General features: G+C 36.2%; 1 protein-coding gene across 6 annotated transcripts in view; it reads left to right on the forward strand.

The window, feature by feature from the left end:
• The window catches only part of LOC135215495 (pre-mRNA cleavage complex 2 protein Pcf11-like), a 120,094-nt gene that overhangs the window by 59,397 nt on the left and 38,474 nt on the right, over positions 1 to 22,223 (forward strand). For 4 of the 6 annotated variants that reach the window (XM_064250263.1, XM_064250264.1, XM_064250267.1 and 1 more), the window contains 8 exons: positions 4,127 to 4,156; positions 7,343 to 7,707; positions 8,429 to 8,557; positions 9,494 to 9,576; positions 9,945 to 10,110; positions 12,823 to 14,893; positions 15,290 to 15,516; positions 21,087 to 21,331. In XM_064250263.1, coding sequence (XP_064106333.1) covers positions 4,127 to 4,156; positions 7,343 to 7,707; positions 8,429 to 8,557; positions 9,494 to 9,576; positions 9,945 to 10,110; positions 12,823 to 14,893; positions 15,290 to 15,516; positions 21,087 to 21,331 — 3,316 coding nt within the window. The remainder of the gene's footprint in view (positions 1 to 4,126; positions 4,157 to 7,342; positions 7,708 to 8,428; positions 8,558 to 9,493; positions 9,577 to 9,944; positions 10,111 to 12,822; positions 14,894 to 15,289; positions 15,517 to 21,086; positions 21,332 to 22,223) is intronic. The other 2 variants (XM_064250265.1, XM_064250266.1) reach the window with 2 other exon arrangements.

Genomic DNA, 22,223 nt, shown 5'->3' on the forward strand with positions numbered 1-22,223 from the left:
TCTCAATGTATCTCGACGATTGGCTAATCCGGGCCAAGTCGGAGAAACTGTGTTTGGAGGACCTACAGTCTACTTTGAACCTAGCAAAGACGTTAGGATTACTCGTGAACCTCGAGAAATCTCAGATGATCCCCAGTCAGAACTTAGTCTATTTGGGGATTCGGATGGATTCTCTGGGTTTTCGGGCTTTTCCGTCCCAGGAAAGGATTGCTCGGGGATTACAGAAAATCTCGAGCTTCCAAGAGAAAGAACGGAGTTCAGTGAGGGAGTGGTTAAGTCTTCTGGGAACCCTTTCCTCACTAGAACAGTTCATTTTGCTAGGAAGACTCCACCTACGCCCTCTTCAATTCTTCCTAAGAAGAATTTGGAGTTGGAAGAACGGGCAACTTTCAAACACTTTCAGTATTCCTCTGGAAGTAAAGAATCATCTGAAGTGGTGGATTTTTCCCTTAGAAAAGAACGAGGGCTTGTCTCTAGAAGTTCGGAACCCAAACCTAATCTTGTTCTCAGACGCTTCAGAGAAGGGATGGGGAGCGACTCTAGGGACAAAAGAAGTATCAGGCCAATGAAGGAAGGATCAGCAAGACTGGCATATAAACTCCAAAGAACTTTATGCCGTTCTTCTAGCTCTAAAAGCCTTCGAGACAGAGGTGTTAGGTCAAGTGGTACAGGTCAACTCGGACAACACCACAGCGTTGGCCTATATCAAGAAACAAGGGGGAACTCACTCTCTTTCTCTGTTCCATGTAGCAAAAGAGCTGTTGTATTGGGCAGAAGAAAAGAAGGTGACTCTTCTCACAAGATTCGTGAAAGGAGAGAAGAACATCAGAGCAGACAGGCTAAGCAGGTTAAACCAAGTTCTCCCCACAGAATGGACCCTTCACATTCAGGTGTGTCAAGCTCTGTGGTCCCTGTGGGGCAGTCCACATATAGACCTATTCGCCACCTACCTATCCAGAAGGATAGAGAACTTTTGCTCCTTAGTGGAAGACCCGAGAGCGATAGCGGTGGACGCCATGCTGCTGGACTGGTCAGGCCTAGATGCCTACGCCTTTACCCCCTTCAAAATGTTAGGAGTGGTGTTAAGAAAATTTGCGGCATCAAGAGGGACGAGACTAACACTCATCGCTCCCTTTTGGCCGTCTCAAGATTGGTTCACAGAGGTACAGGAATGGACAGTGGACTTCCCAAGATCTCTTCCACACAGGAGAGATCTTCTTAAACAACCCCATTTCGAGAGGTACCATCAAAACCTCCCCGCTCTCGCTCTGACTGCCTTTCGACTATCGAAAGACTTGTCAGAGCGAGAGGCTTTTCAAGCAAAGCTTCGAAAGCAATTGCTAGGGCCCGGAGATCTTCAACTATTCGGGTCTACCAATCAAAATGGGATGTTTTTAGAAGATGGTGTAAGAAGAATAAACTGTCCTCTTCCGATACCTCTGTGACCAACATAGCTGATTTCTTGATTTTCCTTAGGGAAGAATCAAAATTATCAGTTTCTACCATTAAAGGTTATCGAAGTATGCTTTCGGCCGTATTTCGAAACAGAGGTTTGAGAATTGCAGAAGATAAAGATCTCCACGATCTTATTAGATCTTTTGAAACCTCTAAAACCTTTTCTCCTCGCACTCCTAACTGGAACCTAGATGTAGTTTTGAGATTTCTATCATCTAGTAGATTTGAACCTCCTCTCAACGCGTCGTTTAGAGATCTAACGAGAAAATGTATTTTCTTGTTGTCGTTAGCGACTGCGAAGAGAATTAGTGAAATACACGATCTAGATTCTCGAGTAGTATTTAAGAGTGATGCGGCATGTTCTTTCCAGACTCTGTTTCTGGCAAAGAACGAGAACCCTTCAAAACCCTGGCCAAAGAGTTTTGAAGTTAAAGGACTTTCAAATCTAGTAGGAGAGGAATTAGAAAGATCTTTATGTCTGGTTAGAGCTCTGAAGTTCTATTTAAAGAAGAAGAATGAACTCAACGGATGTAAACAAAGCCTGTGGTGCGCAGTTCGGGATCCTAGTAGACCCATGTCAAAAAATGCATTAGCATTTTTTGTGAGGAGCATTATTACGGATGCTCATAATAACTGCACTGAAGACTCTTTCAGGACTCTCTGAGTGAAGGCTCATTAGGTTAGAGTGGTAGCCACTTCATTAGCATTTCAGAAGAACATGTCTTTAAAAGACATTGTGGATGCGACTTACTGGAGGTGTAATTCAGTGTTCGCATCGCACTATCTCAAGGACGTTAAAGTAACATATGAAAAGTGTTTTCTCTCTGGTCCTTTTGTATCAGCCGATACAGTGCTGGGGCTGGGAGCACATAACGATCCTTAGAAAAATTTGTATTTGTTCTAATTTTTGATAGTACATAGATCTACCTTGTGAGACGAGTTGTTGGTTTTTTCTGCTGATTAGTATGCTTGGTGGCGCACGGGCGTCCTAGTTTGGATCAGTGGGGGAATCAAGAGACGTCTTACTGGCTAGATTGTACAAACAATTTTTTTTTTTTTTTTTTTTTTTTATTTTATTTTCATTTTTGTACTTTACTGTACGAATGTTTGTGATTCGAGTTTGTGGTTCTTTGCAAGAGGTTAGGGGATAACTTCTTGCAATCTTAGAACTAACATGGATAGGTTGAGGTGATCGGGATCGATGTTGTGCTCCTTGTATAGGTCTTGTCAAGTAAGTGGATAAGCACCCATTGACGTAGTCCTTCCAGGACCTACCAAGTAAGCGGGTAAGACCCCTTTGGCAGAACCACAAGAACTCTTAGCCATAGATCAATATCTCGCTGAGGCTCTTGAGACTGACTAGACTCCTGGATTGTATTCATGAAGTCTTCAGTCTAAACAGGTAGGAACCAAGGTTTTATTTATTTATTACCTACAACGATAGTTGTGATTCCTGTTTGATTCTGTATTTAGCTGTCTCTGTCCCACCTCCAATGGTGTGAATCAGCTAAGTATATATCTGACAGGTAAGTTAAATGTATAAAAATGATATTATTATGATACAATAAAGTTTTATACATAGTACTTACCTGGCAGATATATACAAAATTATACCCACCCTACCTCCCCTCAGGAGACAGGCGGTATAGAAAAAATATGATAGAACATGGGAATGGTTCCTAGTCCTGCCACCCAGCGGCAGGTAAGTAGATCACCTGACCTACAGGTAGCGTGTGCGCGAAATTTGAATTTCTGTCGGACGACGGAGTCAGATAGCTAAGTATATATCTGCCAGGTAAGTATGTATAAAACTTTATTGTATCATAACAATATCATAATTATAATAATAAAAAAACTAGGTAGTTATGGAAGCTGGAACATTTAGTAGCAGTAGACTGAAGAGAATCAAACTGGACATAGGAACTCAGTTCCTACAGTCACAAAATTTTTATGGCTGCTCTTACTTACTGTGATTTGTTCTGTAACACAACTCTGTTTAGGCACAGCCACAAATTTTCCTTTCCAATATGCATTATCACCCTCATTAAAAACGGGCTGAGTAGATGGGACATTGACTGCAAAGTTGTACTACAATAAGGGGTGGGTTTGTATGAAACAGTTAACGTTTTTGGTATATGTATTTTGAATTGATTGCATTTGCATACGGGATACATTACCTAGTTACTTTGTAGTTACAAGAAAAGGGACAGAATTCAAAGCAATCTTTCCCGTGTCTTTCCTGGAGTTCACAGTTTAGTGAGTACACATAAATATGAACTTTTCTTTCAAAGATATGTAATGTGAAGAAAGGTAAAGGTTTGTAGAGTAATTTGTAGTTCACCATTAACTTGCAGTTATAATTATATTAGCGGCTATTGATCTAAAGTTGGCATTCAAGGCATATTTCAAATGGTGATATGTTCATTACAGTGTAATCAGAATTTTAGAAATGGGGCCAAGCTTTCAGTGGAATTGGGATGTGAAAAGTTTTTTTTATTTATTTGAGAATACATATGAACTAAAATTTTTGACATTATTTAGATAATACCACAATGTCATGTCCTTTTGCACCTTTTTGATTTTTTGTTTGTTTTGTATATATACTAATACCCTGTTGTATTTGCACCTGTTCTTTTCATCACCAAATTAGTGTTTGCACCTTTCTTTCCAGGGAAACCATAGAGCCTCCTCAGGGACTTGGGTAAGTTTTCTTTTAAGATTTCTGTTTTCCTCCAGCTTAGATTGGGTTTTGTAACAAGGCTTATTTTATATATGCAGATACACTACATATTACTTATGACTGTTTGACTTTAAAAGCATTTTTAAGTTATGATCGCCATTTATGACTAACCTTCCTGAGAAATGGGTCACAAATTCATTTGGTCATATGTCCAGTATGATTAACAGCTGTATTTAAATACAATTCAAAATATCATTTTTAAAACAAAATCTCTCTCTCTCTCTCTCTCTCTCTCTCTCTCTCTCTCTCTCTCTCTCTCTCTCTCTCTCTCTCTCTCATAGTGTGTTCCTTGTTTGTCAGTTTTATATGATATTAGTATTAGTGTTAGTGGTACTGTAGCCATTTTGATGATTTGTTGCTTCCAGTATTATCTAATTGAATTGTCATCAGATTCATTTTATTTGTAAGCACATGACCTACATGTTTTACTTTGTCTTTGGTATCAAAACCGCTCTATACTTACACATGGTATTATAGGTATAGCCTGCAATCATGAGTAACCATTTTAATTGAAATATGCACACTAAGTTTTATTAATCTCCCTGAGGTCTTGTAAAAATATTTAACACAACCATAATATTGTGGTAGTGGCTAGCAAACGCCACCTATAGCAAGATGTACTTAATTAGATCTGAACCTTCTGTAGGTACTCACCAGAGTCTTCATTCTGGCTTCTTGTTACCTTGGTCCATGATATGATACTTTGCAGTGTCTACAATTAATACATGGATTGGGGTGATGGTGTAACCATTGTGATGTTAGATCTGGAAAGTGCTTCATGACTTTGTTATAGGTAGTTGTTGCTTTTGGGTATCAGGTATATGCTTGAAGGTTTCAAAGATACCCTGGTTGATTGTCTTAAACAGTAAGATCAATTTTGGTGCAAATTAATATAGGATGGCTAGTTTCTTTGTCTGTTACTTATATATCCTTGAAAGTAACTTTTCCTCTACCAAAGGCTTTTTCACTGGTGGGATGAGGCATTGTTGAAACACTGGTACCTTTAGGTTTTGTCACCAGAAGACCACTTCACTTATGACAGAGCAAGGATTCTTCACTGTAAACAACACCAGGCTTTATCATATGCCATTCATTTTGCTACACAGTACAGCATTAATGTATCTTTAAGTGCTTCAAAGCCTGGCACCTGTTTTGTAAATACCTATAGGTTTTTTTTTGCAAATATTTTTCCCTAAACATGCTAGTTATATCTTATTTAATAACTTGCTGGACAAGTGACTATGCAGCCTTTCTGGATTTTGTTATATTCTTCAGATTATACCAGTTTGTGAATCCATGTAATCATCCCTTGCTTTTGATTCATTTAGGCCTTTTGTCCTAGCACATCATATCATTGGGTATAGTGAGTCATATCTTTCAGTCAGAAAATTAATCATTTTCCCACTTTCATTGACACCCAGTCAAACAGTGTAGGGGGACTTTGAAGTCATGTTGTTTTACAGGGAAGTAAATAAAGAAAAAGATCCGTGAAAACATGGAGAGGTGCTGTTTTAGTCAGCGTTGTGAGTATTTTGAAGATTTGTAGATAGTGGAAGAGGCAGTGCTAAATGATGTAAGAATTCGCTAGGTTAGTGTTACTTGAAGAATGCTTGTTCAAGTGACTGTTGAAGACACCGGTTGACAAGACACTAGGAGTTGGTGTATTTACTTAGGGGATACTTTGGAATGCTGTAATTGTGTAATTGAATGGCTGGCAAGGGTTTGCAGTGTGAGTTTGAATAAGGAAAAGATTCTGGTATGTCAGGTGAGAAGAATCATTCCTTCTTTGTACGAATGCAGGAATGATAGCAGTAATTGTAAGAATTATAAGGCCCTGATGTTATATATTGTAACAAGGAATGTTTCCAATAGGATATTGATTATGGAACTTACACAGGTGACAAGAAGGCTGATAGATAATGAATTATGTGAGTGGCTTGAATGCGATACATGTAGTAACTAGATAAGGCTTGTTAGAAATTATAGATCCAATGTTAGGTTTGTCGGTGTGTGGTATAGAAGTTAAGTTGCTAAAAGCTGTTAAAAATGTTTATGATGGAAGTGAAATGTGGTAAAATATGCAGGTTAGAGTGTGTCTGGCATGGTGTAAAAGTTAGCATGAGACACAGATTTTCAACTTTGTTATAGAAGGAAGGACAAGGAAAGGACAGCAATTATATGGTATGGAAGGAAGGAGTCAAAAAAAGGACATCAGATATAGCTTTTGCATTCAGAAAATTAAATGTAAAATGAGTAAGGATTTTGATTAAGGAGGCAAGCCAGATAGTAGAAGGCTTGACAGGTTCCTTACTCATTTGAAAAATTAAACAAGACAACCTTAATTATTATAACAATAAGGCAAAACATAAAGGAAACTACTAGCCTCTCAATAATTTGCAAGATGTGCCTATATTGGAACTTCCCAAAAGTATGTATTGGGAATGCAGAAGTCGCTGCAAACTAGAACTAGAATTGAAGCATATGAGCTCTAGTAGTAGTAGTAGTAGTTCTTGTAAAAAAAAAAAAAAAAAAAATCATACATACAAAAATTCATAGAATTACGTCAAATCAGAGAAAATCAGTTTTTATTTCTACACCCTTAAATTGGTATTAGTATCCATTTGTTTCTGAATTGGAGGGATATATGCTAGTCATCTGTTTGCGCTAGCAAATTAGGCAAAATATGAAAGATTTAAAGAAACGACACTGAAACAGAAAAAAGTGCCAGGTAATAGCACTTGCGGATGGACGATTTTAATGCTCACCACAATGGATGCACGGATGTGGACTATGATTGCTGCTAGGGACTTTAGGATCTGCATGCATTAGTAACTGATGTCTTTATTTTACTGTGTAACATCCAGGGCTTTTGTATTGTCTTTATTTTACTGTGTAACATCCAGGGCTTTTGTATTCACAGAATGGTCAAATAATTAGTAATGTATTTGTAAATACAAAATTGAGAATGACAAATATTTTGTTAGGTGATATAGAAGTTAGATATATTTGATTTCTATCAACAGCACAGTGAAATGAAGCTTACACTGTACATTATGCTGTAAAGACTGGTGATTCTAAGGATGGTTCAGGGATATGATGTATTATAAGTATGGATTTCGGAAGTTATAATTTCTTGATGCTTTTCAGACTATTCAGCAACCAAGATGTTGACTATCGTCAGATACTTCCACGACCTATGCAGATTCCACCGCCCAACATTCCTCCTGTTGTACCTCCAACTTTTGGTGGAAAAGACCAAGATGAACGAACATCAGGCAGCAGAGATGTTAACAGTAGAGATCCAAGAGACCCATTGGCTTGTATAAACTCTCCAGATAATCAAGATCTGAAAGGAGACATGGGTCCTCCAGATTCCATGAATACACCTGCACGAAATGCAGAAAATCGAATGAGAAAACCAAGTTTTAATAGTCCACATGCAGCTTCATGGGAGAAATTCAGAGAGAAGAATCCAGAGTTTAAAGAGTACATGCGGCAAGCTAGTATATCGGGTAATCATTGAAAGATGCTTTATTGTGTTTTGTTGAATGACTTTAGCTGGAGGCCAGGTGATATCTTTTGTAATTTTATTCTTTCAGTTTTATAGAAGCACTTAACATTCAAGAAATTCAGGCATTTGGTGAAGAATTTCTTGTTCATGATTGAAGGTAATTGCTATTTTATATTTTAAGCTTCATATATGAATCTTTTTGAGACATGTTATCATGGATTTAATTTTTTAAAGAAGTTATTTTAAATCGGCACTTTTTTTGCACGAACCATTTACGTAGATTGAACTTGCATGAGTCTTTGATTACAAGATAACAGACTGGTAAAGGATTGGACTCGTATGATTATGGAGATATTACATGTTTGGTATCCCTCAGAGTGACACCACTTACAGTTTGCCTTGCAGAGTCCTGCAATTACATCTGCACTGCCCTCATTGGGGTTAGTGCCATCAGTACTTCCTTTCTTGAGTCTTGTTGTTCTGCCTCTATAACTATTACATACTTAGTGTAGCTTTGGGGTTTTCTCCCAGTTCCACCTTCAGATACGTGTACAGGCTTATAGTCCTTTATCTAAAACACAGAACATAGAATGGGGTTTACCAGTTATAGTAGACTGGAGTACTACTTAACATTACCTTAGTTGTACTGTAAGGTTGCCCATAGATTTTTACAATTTTTTTTTTTTGGTTTAAATGTGGTATCTCAGTATTAATTTTTCCAGAGTCTGAAAGAAGTATTTCTCTTGAAGCTGAAGAGATGGAATTAAGTGAGGCCCAGCAGCATGGTTTCCCACTACGAATAAGAGATATAAATTTTCCTTTCAAGACTGAGAAGAAACGACCATCTGTTGGTTAGTATCATAATATAATGTACTGCATTACTTGTGCCACTGAGTTATTGAGAAAAGAAATCCATCTCTCTTGGCTTCTGATTTTACTTTTCACACTGTTCTTGATATATCTTTTTGTTTACATATATTATTAATATTTTTATTGCGATAAGGCATAGGTTAGCTATGCAAACAACTCAGATTTATAAAACCTTTCATAAGTAAAAAATAAGTACACTACATCTCTTAAATGTCAAGTATAAATAACAGGCTATTTTAGTTTAGGAATACTGAGTTATTGTAAGATATCCGGGAAGTTTTCAAGTGTAGGCTATGATAGAGGGACTCTGTTACATAGAACACTTTGTAACTTACCAGAAAGTCTAGACCTCCAAAGTGTCTTGATTAAGTTGAGATGCTACTTTATTAGCAAATAGGCTTTGTTATGGGTAGTTATTTCTTATTTGAAATTTTACGGCATAACAAAGGAGAAATGTGTGTGAACCTAAATTAACTTTTTTGAAATTTATAATTTAGATGATTTTTAGAAGTCCATGTTAGTCATTAAGTATGTAAACATATATTTATCAGATGTTATGTAACATTCAAGTAAATCATGAAATGTATATCTGAATCATAATTAAGTTGTTGCTACATTTTGTTGGTGAATGGATTACAGTATGCATTATTTTATCAGTAATTAACCTGTGTGGTTATGGGGATAGATTAACTATACAGGAGATTCAAGCTTAGGCCCCTTTCAAAACAGTTGAAAGTAACTGATAAAGAAATTTTTTCTTACACGTAAAGAATGAGGTCATTATACAATATTATATTATTTGTTTTATTGTGTGCTTAAAGAAATTTTATAGAATATCATGCACTGGTGTGGGTATTGATAAATATGGTGATGGTAGTGGTACACTTTCAAAAACTAAAAATAATGAATGCTTGCAGAAGGGAGACGTCAACTCTATGATGAAGAAGTAGAAGATTTGGAGTACCCAAGGAGGGTGGAAACTGCAAGAGAGAATTATAAGGTTAGCTAAGATATGGTGATTTTTTAGTTGATAGGTAAAGTATTCACATCCAGTTTTTTTTTTAATTTTCGGTATGAAGAGTGGGATATTTTATCAGATTATTTTCTTCTTTTCTGAGTATTTAAGTTATTGCCCTTAATGTTTTTTCATGATTTTCTATTTCATGTATGTATTAATTTCTAAATATGTACAGTGATGTATATCATTGAATGTTGGGTTGCCAGGAGTAAGTTTACAGTATGGTACACTGATGTAACTATAAACATTATTACTGTAAATTTGAGCTTATTACTGTAAATTTGAGCTTATTACTGTAAGTTTGAACTTATTTCTGTAAATTCAATTGTTATTCCCACTTGAAAAAAAAGGTAATACTGAATCAAGCAGAGGATCAAAGGAAGCGAGGGGAGATCAACATGGCTCAGTACAATCAAATGCTTACTACAGTTGTTACATTGATGGAACAAGACAAGATCCAACAAGCTCGGGATCGTGATAGACACCTTATGAGAACACCTCAACCGCAAATGCCTGGTAAGGGATAAAGATCATTTTAATAAATTGTTTTGATGAGGCTATTGAGTCAATTTTGTTGATACAAATTCCGTATCTAATGGCAGGTAAGACACCTAAAAAAAGGCTAAAAAAATCACTCTCCCATTTCTGTTATGGGAAGGTGAGGCCTCCCATAGACTAAAGTTATTCCTAACACACTGCTGAAGGTCCATTTTACCCCAGATGGTCAGTGTTATGTAGCCCGACTCCTTAGTAATAATTGCTTACTGGAAGACATCTTTAGTTCATCTGCTTTCCACCAGGTGTGTGTGAATGTTGTAGTTCTTGTCAGAAATCTCCTTGCCACCATTGGGTATATGTAGGCAATTGTAATTTTATGTAATTTTATGAATTTTATGAAGGATTCCAGATCAGGTAAGAAGGTTTTGGGTATCTTATAAGCTCTTTGCTCACTTATCGGAGTGGAATTTGTGTAGCTGCGCAATTTCATATAGAATATACAGTGGTCCCCCCGTATTCGCGGGGGATGCGTACCAGACCCCCCAGCGAATAGGTAGAATTCGCGAATGTTTGGAACCCCTATAAAAATGCTAAAAACAGCCTATTTTGTTAGTTAAAACTTAAGAAAAACCACTAAAAATTTTCATACTTGGTTTTTTTAATAGTTTTATCACAAAAAGTGCATTTTATGATGAAATTGATAACAAAAACCAGGAATTTGTGGATATTTCTCATAGAAAAATACGCGAATGCGCGAATTTTCCGCGAATAATGTAGGGAAACTTTCCCGAGAGAAATCCGCGAATGTGTGAGTCCGCGAATCCGGAGAACGCGAATACGGGGGGTCCACTGTATACGAGCCTTTTTGCAAATGATGCTCTCACTTACGGAATCTCCTGCCAGCTGCTTCTCGTTTATCCAAACCATAAGCAAATTTTCTACGTCGTCGAGAATACGGGGCCGTTGTTTCGTCAATACTGTGACACCTTTCTATACTTTATTGGCTTTAATTTCTTCCTTTTTCTTCAAAATAGTGCAGATTGTAGATTGCGACCGCTTGTAGAATGCTGCAATGTCTTTCCCGTGCTCGCCTTTATCGTGCATTTGGATAATTTTTTTCTTCATTTCGACTGTAATCATCTCCCTCTTTCTCGTGCTTTCCTTCTTGCTGCTTGCCTTCGTCATCTTGGGAGCCATTGTCTTTAGTATTTGAGTAATATTAACATATAAGCACTATCACGGAAACACAACACGTGCGCAAGTCACTATGCACATTTGAGAGCGTATTACGGGCAAATGCGTTCAATCTTACTGCCACCAAGAGAGTGAAAGAGTTATGGGGGAAAAGGGATGCGTGGGAGGAAGTCACGTGAACCTCGTTAAGTTTTGGCTAAGAAAAATGCGTTCGCAGATCCCATGCTCATCTCGTGTAAACAATGCAGGCAGCCCATGAGGGAAATTCGCACATTCATATTCCGAGCAAAATTCGGATTCTAGGATGAGGGCATCACTTCGTAAGTTAAAAAATTTGTATACTAATCGGTTCGTAACCTGAGGTATTACTCTAGTAAGTAAAACAAGTGTTTTATTTAAATTATCATAACTTTTGAAAATTGATACTGTTAGGGAAACAGTGGAACTGGGGCCAACAGTTCTCAAGCAAATTTTAGTAGCATACTTAACAAATCTTGCAATATGACACAAATACTTAAGGTTACTTAATTCAGCTGTTGGTGGGCCAGATGAACTTTATGGATGACACTTTACCCTCCCCAAAAAAAGATTCCAGTTTTTTGTGCTTTTTGGTTTTTTGAATTTTGGGTAAAGGATGGTAAACCTGAACGCTTAAAAAATTTTTCCTAAATATATCCTGCTGAAATGGGAGTAAGTCAGATATGCCATGCGTCTTGTATGCCACCAGATATGATATTTGTATTTTATGTGACATGGTATTGTTAGACTAGTTGGATGACTAAATAGGAAGAACAGTTTAAATGTATGTATGTATAGCCCCATTATCTTGCTCTCAGAATAATATGAATTGAAACAGTAAGGTAAAATAAAGTAAGTTGAGCATTTCTGAATCGGTAAAGGCTTCAATAATCCATTTAATAAACTTAAGTGCAAAATTGTAACCAACCAAATTTCTTTAGAATCTGGGTATGTCTAATAAATGTTAAATTATATAAAGTATAAGATGTAAAGTGTTCTAGTGTGAACATTGTCTTTTTGGATTCAAAAGGCACTGCATATACAGAAATGTATGATTCATTCAAATAGATTAAGGATGATTTATGAAGATTTTAAATTGAAATTCAAGTAACTTGGCAGTTGGATTGGATAGAAAATAGTTTTTTGGCTCTGTACATTTTCCTTTATGAAATTGTATCCAGGCATTCTTTAGTGATTCTTGTATAATCTGTTTTTATGATTTTGATCTAATTCCCTAATAACTTAATATATTGAAATTAGCTTTATTACAACATATGTTTGTCATGTAACATTATCTTAATGCGGTACTGCAGTTCACATCTTCAATTTAATTCTTGTATCAAAATGTAGTGAGTTTTCCTTCACTAGAGTATTCATATAAGTTTTTTAGAATTGGTAGTTCTTTGCTGACGTAGTTTATACCTTATACCAATTTAAAGATGATTTATGAACTCCTACAGGCTTTGGTTCACTGTAGGGTGTTATATTTTGTTAATAACAAAATTTTTTTTTTGATAGGTTCGGAGAATGTACCAGGAGCTGATGAACCAAGTGATCCATTTGTTCAATCAAATGTTCCTTCCAGTGGACCTGGTAGACCACCTCCAGGTAGCACTGGAGTTCCTATTACTAGTGGTGGACCCCAAGGTAGTCCTATAACAGGGTCTGCTAATGGACACCCCAGTGGTTTGCCACCACACCCTGCACACCCAGTTGGGCCTCCCCCAAGCAGTCATTCTAATGGACCTCCAGGTGGGCACCCTGTATTACCGCCTACTAGACCTGGTGGTCCTCAGAGTGGGCATAGACCAAGTACAGGTGGACAAGGAGGTCCTGGTGGTGTTGGTCGAGGTCACCCAAATAGCGATAATCTTGGACGAGGAGGCAGAGGAGGTTTTGTGAGAGGTGACATGCCTATGGGCCCAAGAGGGGTCATGATGGGAGGAAGAGGTGGTGGTAATGGCAGAGGAGGACCAATTCTTGAAAATGAAGAAGGCTGGGGAAGAGGCGGAAGAGGAAGAGGTAGAAGAGGGAGGGGACACATGAAAGGTGGTCGTGGTTGGGGTCAAGGGGAAATAATGGAGGATGAATGGACTGGAGAGCCAGAACTCCCATTTCTTTCGGATGAGTACTTACAGACAGTTGATAGAGACAATGTTACGAGGAAGATTGAGATTGATGGAGTGAAACGTGAAGTGCGTACATATGGTCAAACAGCTGTAGTGTTCATGGAATGGGATGACCCTCGTATTCTTACATTTGGTGAAGGACAAGTTACTGTGGTTTTTGATGGAGGACAGTATCGAATGAATCTTCGGATTGGAGAGGACTATAAAGAATTCACATATATTGGAAAGAAACATCGTGTAAGATTGGGTCCTCCTTCACAAGAAATATTATTGGATGACATTGGCTATCATTGTCTCATAGGGGGTGAACCTGTCACAGTTCATTTTGATGGTAACGCTCATACCATAGCCTTAGAAGGTAAACCTCCAAATGTTAATATAGGACCAATCAGGAATATTGAGTTTGTTGCTGGGATGATACAGCTAGTAATTCAAGCTACTAAGTTTGTCACACTGTTTTTAGATGCAAGACCTCAAAGATTTAGTATTGATGGGAGAGCGTTTGTTATTAAGTTTGTTGATGCACTTAAAGCTGTCACAATTAACAACCAGAAATTTCCTGTTGAATTTGGAGGGTTGCCTATCAGTATTTGTGTCCGAGGCTTTAGACGTTTTCTTAGTTTTGGTAATTTACCTCATGGTATTATCCCTGGGCAAGTAGCCATCAGAGGTATGGAGGGAGATGTACTAAGTGCACCAAGAGTTCCAGATCCAACTGTGAGTGTTCCACCCATGCTGCCCTCTGGGCAACTGCCACAACCATTTGATAGACCTCATCAGGGTTCTCCAGGTTCAATACCTAATATTCGACCTCAGGGTCCAGTACCTCAGGGACCAATGCCACCAGGGTCAGCTCCAAGAGGGCCACCTATACAAAGACCAGTAATACATGGTCCTCCTCAGCCACCCACACTAAAAGACCCGTCACACAAAGGCTCTCCTAGTCACCCAGGCTCAGTTTTCACAGGACTGCATCCACCAACTACAGTGCCTGGTCCTGTTCCAGGACCCATCCCACCACCACCCCAAGATGTACAGGTTCCTACCTCACAAGGACTCGTACAAAATCCACCAGTGTCTCTTGAGCAACCGACTCCTCAACCTCAAGCAAATCCTTCAGTGCCTCTTCAAGGTCCGCCACCTGTGCCACCATTATATCATTTTATCAATCAACCACCACCACCTATTCCTGGACCATTGGTGCCTCAAGCAAGTTATGGTTCATACACTACCACTGAATTACCTCCCAGTGTCAACAAACCTCCCCCTCCCCCAGTATCAGCTATACCATTAGAGTCTCTTCTGGCTAATTTGAAACGGTTGGGGATGATTGGTAATGACTCAAATAACAAGGACAAAGAAGAAAAGAAGAAGAAAGAAGAGGAAGAGGAAGAAAAAGAAAGAGAAGCGGATGAAAATATACCTATTGCAATGGTATTTCGCTCTGAGAACTTGCGAAAGTAAGTATTACTCCTTTCCTCAAAGCTGTTATGCCTGAAGGGAGTTTCAGGGTTAAATGAATAATATTTGTAGCATTCAAATTCACTTATAAATTATCAAATAAAGATATGTTTTATGTTTGATAAATGGCTATCAAATTGCATAAAAATGGTGATTGCCAAAAAAAGTAGAAGCCCTGGGTGAATGGACCAATTGAAATGGTATTTACAATTTTACCTTTTTTCTTTGTTTTGCAATCCTAGATACATTTATAAATTATTGTTGTACAGGATTTATTTTAAAGTTGCTGATTAATTTAAATTGCATGTTATTAGAATGAGCATTCTTAAAGTTGTAAAAAATTTACTTTTCTGAAGAGGTCTCTTTGACTTTTAATGTCTCATTTTTTTTTATAGACGTCGGAAATGGGTTATAGAATCAGTTTATAGAGGAATGCAGTGTTCATCTTGTGGCCTAAGATATCCACCGGAACAGACAGTGCAGTACTCCCATCATCTTGATTGGCATTTTAGAAAAAACAAGAAACAGCAAGAGTCTACAAAGAAAGCCAATACTCGTAAATTCTATTTCTCCATTGATGATTGGTTGCAGTATGAAGAAATAGAAGATCTTGAAGAAAGAGGTATTTATTATTTCCTGTAATGTTTTTAAGTGGCACCTTTCATTGAGGTAAAATTTTGTGAATTTCTGAAAGTGAAATAAACTGTGTTGAGGGCAAGCCATTTTATCCATTGGGTTTGAGATCCTAAAACCACTGGAAATAGCTTAAATCTGTTGGCAAGCTAGCTGGTTTCAATACAATTCTTCATTAACCCTTTAATGCCGATTGGACGTATTAAACGTCGACGAAAATTGTCTGTCGGGTGCTGAACCGACGTATGGTACGTCGACGAAAAGAAGTTTTTTTAAAAATTTGCGGAAAAATAGTTATAGGCCTACTAGGCGAAAACTTTTGAATCACACGCCTTGGGGGATGCTGGGAGCTCACGGATCAAGCTGTTGTTTTGTTTACAATCGTTACCCAGGCGCGCAAGCGTGAATTTCTTTCTTCTCACTAAAAAACATCAGCGACACATCTCGGAAATTATTTTGTGACTGACATAATTTTTGCACCATTTTATATTAGCCGTTACATAGAGTATTATATATAAAAATGTGCGCAATTTCATGTAGAATACAACAAAAAACAACCCATGGTTGTAGCTTTTATTAGTTTTGAAATATTTTCATATAAATAACGATGTGCCAAAATTTCAACCTTCGGTTAACTTTGACTCTATCGAAATGGTCGAAAAATGCAATTGTAAGCTAATACTCTTATATTATTGTAATATTCAATCATTTACCTTCATTTTGCAACAAACTGGAAGTCTAGCACAATATATTGATTTATGGTGAATTTATGAAAAAAACTTTTTCCTTACTTCCGCGCGGTAACTCTTCCAAAAAAATCATAAATTCTTTCGTCCGATTGTCGTAATGTTTGCACCATTTTGAATTAGCCGTTACGTAAAGTTTTATATATGAAAATGTGCAAAATTTCATGTAGAATACAACAAAAAACCACCCATGGTTGTAACTTTTATCAGTTTTGAAATATTTTCATATAAATAATGATAAGTGCCAAAATATCAACCTTCGGTCAACTTTAACTCAACCGAAATGGTCAAAAACTGTAATTGTAAGGTACAACACTAACATTCTAGTAATATTCAATCAATTACCTTCATTTTGCAACAAACGGGAAGTCTCTAGCACAATATTTTGATTTATGGTGAATTTTTGAAAACTGCTTTTTTTTTATGTCCTCACCTTACGAATTCATGCATCATATTGTGATAATATTTTATCTGTGTTGCTTTGATCGTTCTACAATTTGTTATATACCAAAATCATTGCAATTTAGTGTACAATACAATAAAAAAATAATTAACTCATTAGCTTTAACTGTTTTGCTCACAGCGCGATTTGTATACAATTATATATGAAATTTTTTTTCGCGGTCATATATTCCAATATTTATAGTATATGATAATGATAATTTTTTCATTTCTGATGGTTGCATACTAAACTTCAGGCAATGACAAAAAAAGGAGTCAAAAATGAACTGTTAATCTTGAAAATTAAGTGTGCTGTGATTTTTTGAAAAAAAATTTTTTCTGCTTCGGCGCTCACTCGCGAATGCCGCCAGCATACGGGAGACACTTTCGGAAATACCGGCTCGGCGTTTAAGGGTTAACTAACTCGGATTGAATTCCCTCGTTTTTAGTTAATTTTGTACCTGTGAGGAATTTCAATTTGTCATTTTCTGCAAGGCTCAACCTCACTTCTTAACCCTCTTACGCCGAAGCCCTAAAAATGAAAACCTCTCCCGTATGCCGATGCCGGTTTGGAGTGAGCGTGGAAGCGGAAAAAATAATTTTTTCAAAAAATCACAGCACGCTTAGTTTTGAAGATTAAGAGTTCATTATTGGCTCATTTTTTTGACATTGACTGAAGTTTAGTATGCAACCATCAGAAATGAAAAATAATATCATTATCATATGTAAATAATGCGATATATGGTAGCAAAAAAAAAAATTAATACATAATTGTATTCAAATCACGCTGTGCAAAAAACGGTCAAAGCTAATGAGTTACTTTTTTATTCGTTGTATTGTACACTAAATTGCAATCATTTTGATATATAACACATTGTTAAACCATAAAAGCAACCCCGGAAAAATATTATCACAAAATGATGTACGAATTCGTAACGTGCGGACGTAAAAAAATGTTATTTTCAAAAATTCACCGTAAATCTAAATATTGTTCTAGAGACTTCCAATTTGTTTCAAAATGAAGACAAATGATTGAATATTACAATACTGTAAGAAGTTTAGATTAAAATTGCAGATTTCGACCATTTCGGACAAGTTAAATTTGACCGAATGTCGAAATTTTTATATATATATTTTTTTATATGCACATATTTTGGAGATGGAAAAAGCTACAACCTTCAATTATTTTTTATTGTATTCTTCATAAATTTGCGCACATTTTGACATATGAAACTCTATAAAACGGCTAATATGAAAAGGAGCAAATATTAGGATAATGCGATGTACGCATTTCGGAGACTTGCGGCCGCGAATTGGCGCGCGGAGGGAAGTTAAATATATTTTTTAAAAATTCACCATAAATCACAATATTGTTCTAGAGACTTCAAATTTGTTTCAAAATGAAGATAATGACTAAATATTACTAGGCCGTAAGAGTTTTAGCTTACAATTGCGTTTTTCAACTATTTCGGTAGAGTCAAATTTGACAGAACGTGGTTTTTTTTTATTTATCGTGATTTGTATATGCAAATATTTCGAAAAAAGAGAGAAGCTACAACCTTCAATCATTTTTAGTTGTATTCTACATGAAATTGCGCACATTTTCATATATAAAACTTTATGTAACAGCTAATTTTAAATGGTGCAAACATTTCGACAATCGCACTAAAAAATTCTGATTTTTTCGGAAGAGTTACCGCGCGGACGTAAGGAAATTTTTTTTTTTTTTTTTCATAAATTCACCATAAATCGAAATATTGTGCTAGAGACTTCCAAGTTGTTGCAAAATGAAGGTAAACAATTGAATGTTACTAGAATATAAGAGTTTTAGCTTACAATTGCATTTTTCGACCATTTCGGTAGAGTCAAAGTTGACCGAAAGTTGAAATTTTTGCACTTAACGTTATTTATATGAAAATATTTCAAAATGATAAAAGCTACAACCATGGGTTGTTTTTAGTTGCATTGTGCATGAAATTGCACACATTTCAATATATAAAACTTTATGTAACAGCAAATTTAAAATGGTGCAAACATTAGGACAATCGCACGAAAAATTTATTGGAAGAGTTACCGCGTGAATGTAAGGAAAAAGTTTTTTCATAAATTCACCATAAATCAAAATATTGTGCTAGAGACTTCATTTGTTGCAAAATGAAGGCAAATGATTGAATATTACTATAATATAAGAGTTTTAGCTTACAATTGCGTTTCTCGACCATTTCGGTAGAGTCAAAGTTGACCGAAGGTTGAAATTTTGGCACTTATCGTTATTTATATGAAAACACATTTTTCAAACTGATAAAATCATGAGTATAATTGAATGTTACTAGAATATAAGAGTTTTAGCTTACAATTGCGTTTTTTCGACCATTTCGTTTAGAGTCAAAGTGACCGAAAGTTGAAATTTTTGCACTTAACGTTATTTATATGAAAATATTTCAAAACTGATAAAAGCTACAACCATGGGTTGTTTCTAGTTGTATTGTGCATGAAATTGCGCACATTTCCTATATAAAACTTTATGTAACAGCAAATTTAAAACTGGTGCAAACATTAGGACAATCGCACGAAAATTTATCGGAAGAGTTACCGTGTGAATGTAAGGAAAAAAGTTTTTTCATAAATTCACCATAAAATCAAAATATTGTGCTAGTAGACTTCCAATTTGTTGCAAAATGAAGGCAAATGATTGATGAATATTACATAATATAAGAGTTTTAGCTTACAATTGCGTTTCTCGACCATTTCGGTAGAGTCCAAAGTTGACCGAAGAAGGTTGAAATTTTTGCACTTAGCGTTATTTATATGAAAATATTTCAAACTGATAAAAGCTACAATCATGAATATTTTTTGTTGTATTTTATATGAAATTGCGCACATTTTCATATATAATACTTCATGTAAAGGATAATTTAAAAATGGTGCAAAAATTATGTCAAAGTGACAAAATAATTTTTGAGATGTGTCACTGATACTTTTTAGTGCGACAAGAAAGAAATTTGCGCTTGCGCGCCTGCATAGCGATTGTAAACAAAACAACGCCTTGTTCCGTGAACTCCCAGCATCCCCCAAGGCGAGTGATTCAAAAGTTTTCGGCTGGTAGGCCTATAAGTATTTTTCCGCGAATTTAAAAAACTTTTTTGAGTCGACGTATGATGTCCATTCGGCATACGTGAGAGGCATACGTGAGACATTGTGACTCAACGTTTAATACGTCCATTCGGCGTAAGAGGGTTAACCTTCTCCCTTTATTTTTCTAGTTTGCCAATTCTGATACAATGTACTGTATTACAAAATATTATCGGACTTACTGTATATACTCGCGTAATAAGTGATCTCGCATATCATGTGACCCCCAAATTTTCACCCTTATAAAATGATTTTATCACATATCTCACATATCATGCGAGTTAAATTTACAAGACCAAATAACAATAGACTAACCTCTTCTCCTCTTTATCTAATCCTTTTTTAGTTAGGCTAACCCCTTTTCCTCCATCTCTTAATCTATCCTGTCTTCTAGTTAAGTTTAAAAAAGTAAAAGAGAATGCCAAAAGTATAGTTAGTAATGATGGATTTGTTTTGAAAACACATACAGCCAAGAACAGCTGATTTGCTATGAACAACCAATCCCACAACAACAGCCTTTTTGCTTGTATTTCAAACATTGTACGGTAGTAAAAAATTACCATAGTTTTGTTACAAATGACGTTAAGGAGAATAGGACTGATATACTTTTACATTACACTATCCTTACTCGCTATGGATAAAAGATCGGCAAGGGCATATACTGCTAAATTTAATCTAAGTTTTAAAGGGGGGCTGTGAAGTTGAGAAAGAATTTGATTGAATTACTGATGACTATTATCTTGCATTGGCAATGTGGATGAAACTTCTGCAAACTTCGGTATAATACAATCAAACTCGACCGTAAACAAAATTTGAGAGAAACGTGTTTTTATCAAAACTATTGGGTATGAAAGAACACAAGAAAGTCGCTCTGATTTGAGTTCAGTATACCAAAACAATCTTACCTCGCAATTGCCCTCAGCTGATTTCCAAACCAAAACCAAAACATTGATTGTTGTTTGTATTTTATAATACAAACAAATAGTAATATGAAAATACAGATAATATTATTTTATATAGTGAAGTAAAGCATAGCTTTTTAAAAGATCCATGGAAAAGATGCATATCCATTATGTTTGCATTTTATCATACGATACTAATATGTGATTATTACGTACCGGAATTTTATATCTCTTGTAAGATGCGACCCCCTTGAAATTAGCTTCAAAATTAGGGCTTCAAAAGTCGCATGATATGCGATTATACTATACAGTACATTAAACAATTTTTTTTTTGCTAGTGCCGAGTATGTTTGAGAACGAAATTGCTGAGGAAATGATGGAGTCGGAGGAGGAAGTACCAAGTGTACCTGTAACCAGTGGCTGCGTTCCAGAGGGTAGCAGTTATTCTCTCGAGGTGTGTCCCACATGTCACGATAAGTTCCACTGCTTCTTCCATCAGGAGACAGAAGAATGGAGGTATCGAAATGCTGTACAAGTTGATGGGTTGAATTACCATCCTGCTTGTCACCAGGATAATTTAAGGGTTAGTTTTTTTATTCATGTTTTTTGTATTTGGGACTTAATTTCTCTTTTTCTTATTTTGAATTTCTTATTTTGAAAGATATTGTAGTGTTTTTATAAAAATATAATAGTTGCTCTACTTTAAAATGATAAGTCTGTGGTGTTGTGTGTATGTGGTTAGAGAATTAGTGCCTACGTATTGTACCAGTTGTTGTCATCTGTTAGCAAGTGAAAAAGACTTTCCCAATTGACTTTTATTAACTCTAGTTCTTTTTTGAACCTGTTGAGGTTTATTTTAAGCTACTGTGGGTTGGTGGTGCAATAATGAGAGCATGTAGAGCTTTTTCTTTATACAGTGTTGAAATGGTTAGTATAGCTGTTTATGTAGTGTGAATGATGTAAATTACCTGGTGTAGCATGCTGTGGATTTCTCCATTCAAAAGGGAGCCCCTAGTTGTGTGCGTTGCACAGCACACTTAAAGCAGGACAGGGTTCTTTATCTAATCCCTTCAGCACCAACGGCTTTGCCTTGGTCCTTCACTTTTCTTCATTTGTCTTTGTTCTTAACTGTAAGAAATTAAATTTTAGTCTTACTTTATGTGCTTGCTGATGCATTTCTAATATTTTTTTCAATGAAGCTTGATTATAAAGGATTTTAAAGTTAAAAAGTTGAGCTCTTGAAATACGCACTGCAATTTGAAGTTTAAACTGAAGTTTGTCTTTTTATTAATTCATAATGTATACTTTAACAGTACAGTTGTAATTCTATTCCTTTACCTCAGTTGATGATTTGATGGTAATGATTAACAAGTTGTTGATATAATGGTGATGCTTGAACTAATATATGGGTTTCTTCCACTGCTTTCTCTGATGAAAATTTAGGAGGTAAGACTGTTGACCCTACTCCTTTACAT

The sequence above is a fragment of the Macrobrachium nipponense genome, chromosome 5, assembly GCF_015104395.2.
Source record: "Macrobrachium nipponense isolate FS-2020 chromosome 5, ASM1510439v2, whole genome shotgun sequence".
Classification (NCBI taxonomy): domain Eukaryota; kingdom Metazoa; phylum Arthropoda; class Malacostraca; order Decapoda; family Palaemonidae; genus Macrobrachium; species Macrobrachium nipponense.